At 41.4% G+C, this 10039-nt stretch overlaps 1 protein-coding gene across 1 annotated transcript in view; it reads right to left on the bottom strand.

Annotated features, from left to right (window-relative positions):
* Positions 1 to 227: 227 nt before the first annotated feature.
* CPED1 (cadherin like and PC-esterase domain containing 1) overlaps positions 228 to 10039 on the bottom strand; it is a 225958-nt gene continuing 216146 nt past the window's right edge. Inside the window, exons 22-23 of the mRNA XM_019543955.1 lie at positions 9299 to 9445; positions 228 to 937 (exon numbers count right to left, since the gene is read on the bottom strand). Of these exons, the coding sequence (XP_019399500.1) occupies positions 710 to 937; positions 9299 to 9445 (375 nt within the window). The 3' untranslated portion in view covers positions 228 to 709. The remainder of the gene's footprint in view (positions 938 to 9298; positions 9446 to 10039) is intronic.

Below are 10039 nucleotides of genomic sequence, written 5' to 3'. Positions count from 1 at the left end.
CTGGGACCACAAACTAGGCTATGTTAAAATATTCACCATCTATCCATGTTCCACTGGGATAGTATATTCCATCTTGTTTCAAGATAACCTAATATCTGTATTAGTTTTGAAATGTTTATTTTTTCTTTTCCTTTCAAGAGAAAACATGGAAAAAATATGTGAATTAGCTGTAAAAACTACAGTTCAAAAGCTGGTACTGTACATAAAATAGTAATATGTGTCTGAAAAACACACAATATAAATACTGAAATAGAAACAGAAATATTATTATATTGCTGATGAAGTAAGCTCTTCGGTATGCAATAAAAACTATTTAAAATGGAATGTAACCCATTGCTATATACAGTATAATGTAATACATATATAGACAGGTAAGACAAAGAGTTCAGGCAGTCCTTTTCAAATACTTCAAGTATTTGTCTCTTGTTACCAGCATAATCCACAGTTGCTTGGCGTACAGCTGTTCTAGTATTGGATAATACTTCAAGTGACTTCCTTCGCTCTTTACATCTGTCCATCTTCCATTTGAAAACCACAAGTCTACAGACGCACATCTTGATTGCATAACATTTAGGACAAGTGTCAAATGTCTCCAGTTCTGCTGGTACATATGCAGCCAATCTAAGAAGCATGTAATAAATTCAGCATGGTCCTTGGACTGTCACTTGGAGAAGTGGGAATTACCAAGCCCTAAACCTTCTGAAAGGTGCTATGTTCCCATAGCCTTCCTTTTATGTGCACATATCCTGCTGAAAAGGATTTCAGAATAAACTTGATTTATTGGACCTCTGACATGATACGGTGACTGAGAATTCATTGCATAGTCTTGCAGTTGTGACAGCTTGCTTTGACTGTTGAAATATTGCCCTAGGGCATAGTGCATTGACAATTTCATTGTTACACGAGGATTTTCTTTAGAAGTTTTAGATTTTACCACCTGCAAAAGAAGAGTGACATTTGTGAATGTTTCTATGTGCCCCGACCCAATATTTCATCAGATCCATGTTTGCCACTGATAAGATAAGCATACTTTGGTTCTTCCTGGGCTAGATTTTCATACACTTACCTTGATAAGCAATATACTCCACAATTAGTTCCATTTAATATAGTGCAAAGCTTATGGTGCTAAGTAGTAAATAATGAGTAAGATGCTTTTCACTCCAGCCCTTAATAGTCAATGGAACAGAACCCAGCTCTCTGGGTACAAAAGTCTGTGACAGCCTCAGAAGTGCCATGTTTTAAAACATTTAAGGCCAATTCCTATTTCACCTTTACATGCTGAGGGAGTACTCAGGTAGCTGCGTAAGTGCAATTATTGACACTCATGTGTCAATACACATTCTCTCTCTCTCTCTCACTCCCTCCCTGCAACAGAACACGATCACCCAGGTATGCACGTGTGCATCTGAAGTTTTAAAAAAAGCCAAAAAAAAAAAAACCCAACAGATAGGCCCAATAACGTACTGGTGAAGGTACTTGCCCAACAAGTGAGAGTCCCATATTCTAACCCACATCTCACTCCCATCATCAAGAGACAATCTGAACCTCCATGTCACAATTCCTAGCAAAATGCTTTAACTGCCATGCCATGGACTAGGCCAGTGAGGCCAAGTTTTCTGGCCTACATGCTATAGATTAATCCTGCCCTCTCTGCAAATGCAATTCTGATCCCCTTCTTCTGCTTTCTGCTTCCTGACCAATCTGTTGCATACCACACACAAAGTCTGCATGTGCCACTTGTATTACAGTTGGCCACTCCTGGACTAGGTATCTCCCAAGCATCCTCCAGCTCTGCTCTTGAAGTGGGCCTATAGAACAGCCCAGAGGGGAAGTATTGTGGGGCCAAGACTGTGGTTCATTGAGATGGGCACTGTCCTACTGGTTTATTTTTATTTTTATTTTTTTGGATCTTGCATTTAATTAATTGGGTAAAGAGCAGTGAGATAGTTTCTGCTCCCTCCAAAGCCCTGTTCCTTTCACTAAACCACATGCTCTCTGGTCTTGTTTTTTCCCTAACTTCATATATCTTCCCCTCTTGTCTGCCTAAGTGTAAATAAACACCACCATGGTCACCCTGAAGCAGGATTCTTGTAGTAGGAAAAAAACAGAAAATCAGCTTGATTCCAGGAAAATCATCTAACCCAAAATGAAACAGTTAACCTACTGAGTCTCTGGACCCACTCAAACTTACTTATAAAATAGCAAGTAAATCAAAAGCAAAATAAACAAACAAACATAAATATAGGTTCTTAGGGAAAACAGTGTTCATGTTGCATCCTAGCTCATCTAGTTCATTCTATTCAGCTTGTTTCTATATATAAAACATCCTTTATTTGATTGCCTGACTTGACAGCAGGGAGTCTTAGGCTGCTTATCTGTTTTAAGAATAATGCTGAACTTGTGATCTAGTGTTCCTCAATTTGGCTGTAGGTTTTTTGTAAGATGAGACATTCAAAATAAAGTAGCAGATATCTAAAACAATGTGTCATTTAAATAAGATCATAACACATATAGAGGCACTCATACAAAGTGAAATGTAAGTGGGAAAACACAGGTGAAATGTTTAAAGACTGACCAGAGTGAGTGAGAGGGATTGGCTATGTTTGCAAAGGAGCAAGAAATGTCTGTTTAGAAAATTAATACATTCTAAGACTAATTTGATAGAGCAGATCCAAGAGAAGTATTTGTTTTTATGCAATTAGGACAAGCTCATTTGTCTAAATTAGTGCCTTAGATCCAGTAACTGTTTTAAAGTTTTGCTACCTCAAGCCAGTCACTGAAACTGCATTCCTGTAGACAGCGATCTTCACAGAATGCAGCTGAGTACAATTGAGTACTCAACCTGCAGCTAGCCACTGATTAAAATACTAAATCCAAAGGCTGACAGTTTCTCTTCTGTGTACATTAGGGCATTACTATTATGTTATGGAAGAACTCAAACCTGGATGCAGTAAATGCCCTTTTTTGTTCTTGGCCCATCTGTTCTATTCCAAAGCACGCTGAGAAAAAGAAATTAGTTAAAAACTGAATTTATATAGGTTTCCTTGTATCTAACAAAACTAGGAGTAGCTGTGGGTTGGTGAGGAAAGGAGATGTCAGGGAACAGCAAGATTTTGTACTCATCTCTACCCCTACATGGCCTGCCCACATGCACTTGTAGCCAACACTCGAAACTTGGAGACATGCTGGTCTTTGGTGGGCCTGAGAGCAAGTACTGGGAGTAAGTCTGAAGTAACTTCACTGGCAAACTTCCAAGTTTGGAGCAAGTCAGCAAATGTGAGTTTCACTAGCAAACTGGTTTGCCAGTGGTTTAAAGCAGATACAGGTGGGCAGTGCATGTACACTGCATGCTCAGGCCCCTTGGTTCCAGGACCATTGTTGCGGTGTTAACGACAAGCTCTCGGAAGCATGAGTATCCATGGTGCATTGCAGCCAGGACCAGAAAGATTATTTGGAAAGAGTTTTCAAGAGGTCAGTACTGGAGAGTCCAACAAGCAATAAGGAGAAGTGGCAGCATGTGACTACTCAAAGAAGGAGGGCCCCCAGAACTGAAGAACAGTAGACTGAAGTCAGCAACCACTTTCAAGCACTCTGCAGTGGAATTGCTGAGGAAAAGGCGGAGGAGAGGATATCTGTAGGCATAAGGCAAAATAGGCAGCAGACTAGAGAGCAGGAAGTGCAAAGCCCCAAGGACAAGGGCTCCACAACCATTGCACCAAGGAAAAGAAGAGTAGTGGTGGTTGGTGACTCCCTTCTGAAGACAGAGGCACAAAATTGTTGTCCAGACTGGGGGGCTTCGGAGGTGTGCTGCAAGCCTGGAGCCCGGATTCAGAATGTCACAAGCTCTGTCAAAGCTCATCCATCCTTTGGACTGCTACCCCTTCCTGCTTCTCCATGTAGGCAACAATGCTACTCCCAGGAATGACACTAAGTAGATTGGAGAGGTGACTATGGGACTCGTGGCAGGAGGATTAAGGGGCTTAGAGCACAACTGGTGCTCAACTGGTGTTCTCATTAATTCTTTCTGTGGAAAGCAAAGATCTAGGCAGAGACCACTGTATCCTGGAAGTGAACGTGTGGCTAAGACAGAGCTGTCAACATGAAGACTGTGGATTCTGTGACTGTGGAGGAAGTAGTGGGAAGCAACAGCAGGTATCAAATTAGGTGCGAAGAACTAAAGCACCTTAATACACTTGTAGACATGCTAAAGTGTATTAATGCTGTGTATGTCAACTGACTTTAGTTACAAGTTGGTCCACACACTGTTAATGCACCTTAGCATGTGCACATGTAGATACATGCCTAAATCACCTTGATGCACATTAAGAAAATGCACATTAAGTTTAGGCATGTGTAAAAGCATGTGTAGACATGGTCTTTGAGGCCTCTAACTTGGGGATGCAACTGGTCACATAAAGGGATTCCTCTTTTCAGCCATTCCAGCTCCCTTTTCAGCCACAGCTAAAACTTCTAAAACTAATGATATAGACCCATTTGGGAATCTCCTTGGACTTTTCTCAGTGACACAGATAATTTCCTTGTGGACAGTGAATCCTATATTAACCTGTTCCTCATATGCAAAGCTATTCCTCTTCCAAACACAGAGACCTCTTATCATCAGTAACAGTTTTTAAAATAAAAACACCCAGAGCCAAAGACACCAAACTTACACAAGACTTCAGCTGGGGACACTCAGTCCTGGCCATATCTGGGCTCTGATGGTCATTTCAATGGAAGCTCAATGTGAGATTCTATCTCCCAATGAAAATAATAGTAAGAGGCATCAAAAAGAAACATGGTAAAAGCCTGGAGGAATAGCCAGTACATGCTGTAGCCCCATTGAACAACCAATCTGAGTTCTGGCTGATTAAGGGCCAGATAATGGCCTGTATCACACAGATGCATGGGGGAGTAAGGGGTCAGAAGGTCCTCTTGCTGTACGAGGCCAGCTACCCATCCCACATGTGGAAAGTGAGGGAGAAACTCTATGGAATTCCTTGATAGCCCCCCACAGATTAGAGAAACTGGAGAGGATTAGAAATGAGCAGAAATGCTGATGAAGGAGTTAGTCTGGAGAAAAGAAGTTTAAATGGGGGATGCGTTCACATTTTTCAAATATTTGAGTCTGCTGTAAAGAAAAGGGAGAACAATTGTTCTCCTTTATCACAGATGGTAGGAGAAGGCAGTAGTTTAAACTGATTTAGATTAAAACCCTGGGAGGAAAAAAACCCTTTAAAACTGTATAAACAGTAGGGTAATGAAACAAGCCACTCAGGAAAGTTTGGAAATATCTTCCATTGGGGGGGTTTAAAAAGTGGCTTCACATGCATTTGTTTGAGTTGGCTTACAAACAGTAAATTCTGCAGTTGTGCAGGGGGATGTACTAGGTGACCCAGCTGTGACTTTATATCACATGGGCAGGAAGGGTTGGGGAAATGCATGGAGGCTTGGCTTCAGCCCCTAAACTACTTGTCACCACTGCCTTGGATTCAGCCCCCAACATACTTATCAGCACTGCTGCACTCCACCAGTGGTCTAGGACTGGTGCAGGGTATGTGTCTCTGGAATCAAAAAGCAAACTGTAATTCTGAGTCTCTGTCTGATTCTGAGACCGCTCCTAACCTGCCTGCCCTAGAGCCATGCCACAGCTGGACTCTAGGGCAAAGATCCCAAAAATGCCTGGCTGGTGGCCCCTCTGATTTAGATCAGAAGACTACTAGTAACAGGTGACTGCAGTGCTCACTGAATCCTCCAGAATGAGAGCCCTGAAATTATATGGTGTTTTGCTACCATGGGCCCCTGAACCTAGAAAGAGAACCAGTGATACCAGGACAGGATCACAGCCCAAACTAATTAATCACCCGCATCTGTCTCCTTCAGAAGCACAATGGTCATAAAATCTGTTGTGCTTCTGAGGATACATGTGTGTCAGTGGAACTTAAGCAGAAAAATAAAATTTTTATTTTGTTTTTAAATGGCATCATTTGCATGATGCTGCACCTGGGAGGATTAAATGGAACTTATTGGCTACCAGGAAGTGGTCAGAATCACTAAGTAAAATGTAAGGGGGGATAGTAGGAAGGCGCCATAAGGACACTCTCGAATCTTTGCTTGTTTGTTTTCAACTGTTGTGACACTGAATTGCTGTTTGCTTGCTTAACATATTCTTATGTTTGATTAGCCACAGAACAGGATTTTTTAGTCTGTGAAGTGGGCATATGATGAAGGAAAATCTTATTTCTGGATTTACTTTTTATAGAACTTTTTGGAAAAAAAGATGACACACAGAAAAATCATGACTTTCATTTAGCTCTTAAGATCGCATCGTGCCTTTATAACAGCATGCGTTTCAAGCAACTTCAATGAGAGGCTTGCATGCATGTGTTTCTAGAGAGGGGGCTTCTAGGGAGGGGGGCTGGCTCGAATGCAGGTGAATCGCATGAAAATAGGTGGTACGTTGTTAAACAAGCAGGTGGCATTTATTCCTCTCCAGGCATCCAGAACACATTTGGCAGTCCCCATTATTTGGTGCTTTTTTTTGACTGTAAACACATTCCTATGGATTTTGTCAGAAAAAACAGCTAACATTTCAGTCAAGTGTTGGCATACTCCCCTTCTTTCTTTTTCCATTTTTTTAACCACAAAATAATAATAGCTCTAATAGGAAAACTTATCTAGGTTGTTATCCAAAGGAAATAGCTTGTGGGTCCCTGCCTCTTAAATCAAGAGCATTTATACCGCTATTCTGGTCAGTAATGAAACCCCTCAGTTTTTCTTCAGCTGTTGGTTTATATCTGATGCAAAGTCCCTAAACACCTCAAGAGTCTGGTTATCATTTGCTTAGACACATGTGAAGCCTCAGATGTTAATGGACTTGTGGTTTGCAAATCACATCTTCTGTTACATTAGCAAGCCAATTTTCCTGCAGCTTTGACTTTTCATCTCTCCATTTCTGCCCATACTTTATTTCTGTACGTTATTATCAAGGACTTGCATCTGTAACCTTATTTTAAGGCATGCACTATGAAAGTAATCTGTACACACCTGACACTTTTTGACAGTTCAAGTTTTTAACCTGGAAGGTTAATTTCCCTTGTCAGTAGACTAAAACTTGGTCACCCAAAATGTTTTGCTAGGCAACAACCCTACCCCATCTATAAGGTTGAGGTGGCATGTATCCTCATAAGAAATTTCACCTTCTGTTGGTCTAAAGATTATTCTGTCTGTAAATGTTTCAGAAAGCTTTTTTGAGCTATAAACCTGGCAGTGAATTGAGGCAATAAAATGTAATCAGAATTTTCACTGTCAACTTTGAGGTAAAAGACGTACCTTTAAGTGATTGTCACAAAAGAAAAACTTGTGATTTAATACCAAGCAATGCTGAAATCAGTGAAGGCTTTCTTTTTGATATATTTATCGTACAAAAGGTGCAAAAGCATAACTGATCTCTCTCTGATTCCTCACTGTAAAAGGACACAGTTACCAACTCAAAAACACACCCTAAGGGAAACCAGAACAATTTTAAATATCTTGTTTTTCAAATTTCCTGCTTTCTCTGGACATTGGTTTGGCAGCTGCCAGGTGATTTTGGGCTTACTTGCAATAGACTGTTTGCTGGTTCTTTTTGGATTTAATTCACTGGCTCTTATGACCGTGATATTGTGAGACGATTCTAGGACTCTGAAAAAAATCTGAAGGAACTGAGTCCTTAACTGCCCCCATCAGAGGTTTTATAATATTCCTATTTCATTTAGTCCAACTGAGCAGATAATGCCTTCCGCTATACATACAGCAGGAAAAAAAACAACCCAAAACCGAGGGCCAGAAACAAAGCTATGTACAGAAATGTGAAAGAATGACTCGCAACACATTATCAATACAACCACTTTTCCAATATGCATCTACCACACAAAAGTTATAAACAAAACCTACTTACGGCTCCTGATCAACAAATGAAAACATGAGCCATAGACCAAGGTACAGGTGGTAGATTTTCTGAATTTTCAGCTCACGGGGAAGTTAATGCCTAAATATCCTGCAAAATGGAAACTCTGGGGAAAGAAACCTGTTCTAGAAACATCACCACAATGTGGTAAAATCCCTCACTATTCAGTAGCTTTCCAGCAATCGATGAGCATTACATCAGTATTGTCAGAACTGGAAGATCTGACCGAGGCTGAGGCAGTCCAAAGTGGAGGGTGGCCATTCGGTCACTTGGCAGAGCTGTCTCAGAGCCGTGGACTCAGAACGCCCTGGTTCCAAATACATCCCTATGGCAGGGCTGCTCCAAAGTCACAGGCCCTTAGAGCCCATCCCTAGAAGTACTGAGTGCTTCTTGGTTTTCAGGACCCAGATCTTCTGAGTGCCCTGGTAAGAGGGACCCTGGCTCCCAGCTCTGTGGCAGGGAACCCAGAGATCCTGTGGCAATCTGTGTAGTTGTACTATTATGTCTGACTGAGAACTTCTAGGTTCCCAGATGCATGGCATGTACCCCTCAGAGCTTTGGCTCCTGGCTGCATGGCAGGGATCCCAGGACCCTGGTATCCTACGGTTCCCAGAGCTCTACAGCTAGATCCCTCTGTAGATCTACAGGTCCTAAGATCCTTGGCTCAAGCTGGACTCCTCGGGGGCTCTAGGGGCTCTGTCATACGGAAAGACACCTGGACCCTGACACCCCAGCTAGAGTGGGTCTCCAAGGTCTTACAGGTTTCTGGTTCTATAGAAGGGGGCCGGAAAGCTTTGGGGTCCCTAACCTTGGGACAAACTACATCACTAGGCTTTCCCAAAGCCTAGGGCCGCCAGCAGCTCAGTAGGAAGCCAGATAGAGTATTTCTATCAGAACTTTGCCTATAATTCAAAGAAAGTCCATTGAAAAAATCCACTTCAGGATGAAGTCAACAACGCAGCTAGGGATAAAGTTAGATTAAAAAAAAATGTATGTTGATGAGTATGGGCAGAGTACTTACATCAAATTCAATAGCTCCAGAAAAAAATAAAAATATTCAGTGCAAGTAAGAAAAGCATAAGGACATGGAAACTATGCAATGCATCATGGAATCCATTTCTAACAGAGGTAAATTTTTTAGATGAGGCACTCATTTTACCTGGTTAGGATCTATAATCCTTTGAGTATTACTCTTTTACCTTTTACCATTACCCAGATTTTGTTTCCCTCCAAATAGTGAGACATAACATTCAAGTTTGATTCAGTAGTGCATTCTATATTGTGTACATTTTATTAAGGATTTTGACAGTCAAACCCCTTTTAAATTGAGAATGGCATATAAAATAAAGTTACCTCATGGAAATGACATCCACACTTTCCTTGCAGAAATTCTTTATATCGTCCCATTGTAAGGATGAAAGTGTCAACCACTTCATAGCCATATCTTTTTGCAGTGTCCAGTATAACCATATTTTCATTCCATAAATTTTGTACTTCAGTCTGTAACCCAAAGGAAAAACACTGAGGAAATTATACCTTTTTTCCTGAGATAAATTGTAGGAATTTCACTACTAAAAATAGCTATTATTCTAACATTTTCTTAGATTCTGAAGCAATTTTTCAGCATGTTTATTGAAGTACACCAACAACTAAAATTGGACTTAGTTTGTGTCTGTACAAAAGAAAATCACTGGACAAATCAGACCCATTCCACTCTACCCAGGCTCATTCTCGCCATAGTTAGTCTTATGTTGGAGAGCTTCTGGAAGTGCTGGACGTGTTCAAACCAGCAGGTCCAGATGCTCTCCACCTCAGGGTGTTAAGGGAGCTAGCAGGGGTTATTGCAGGGCCCTTGGCACGGCTTTACAAGCACTCGTGGTGCTCGGGCCAGGTGCCAGATGATTGGAAGATAGCCAGCGTGGTCCCCATTTTTAAAAAAGGAAGGAGGGAGGACCCGGGCAACTATAGGTCCGTCAGTCTTACCTCAGTCCTAGGGAAACTCTTTGAGAAGATTATCAAGGAGCACATCTGCGATGGGCCGGCTTCAGGGATGATGCTTAAGGGCAACCAGCACAGTTTCATTAGGGGCAGGTC

This window comes from Crocodylus porosus, unplaced genomic scaffold (genome assembly GCF_001723895.1).
Source record: "Crocodylus porosus isolate Cpor-Errol unplaced genomic scaffold, CroPor_comp1, whole genome shotgun sequence".
Classification (NCBI taxonomy): domain Eukaryota; kingdom Metazoa; phylum Chordata; order Crocodylia; family Crocodylidae; genus Crocodylus; species Crocodylus porosus.
The sequence above is the reverse complement of the archived record's forward strand: the minus strand, read 5'-3'. Positions and strand labels throughout refer to the sequence as shown.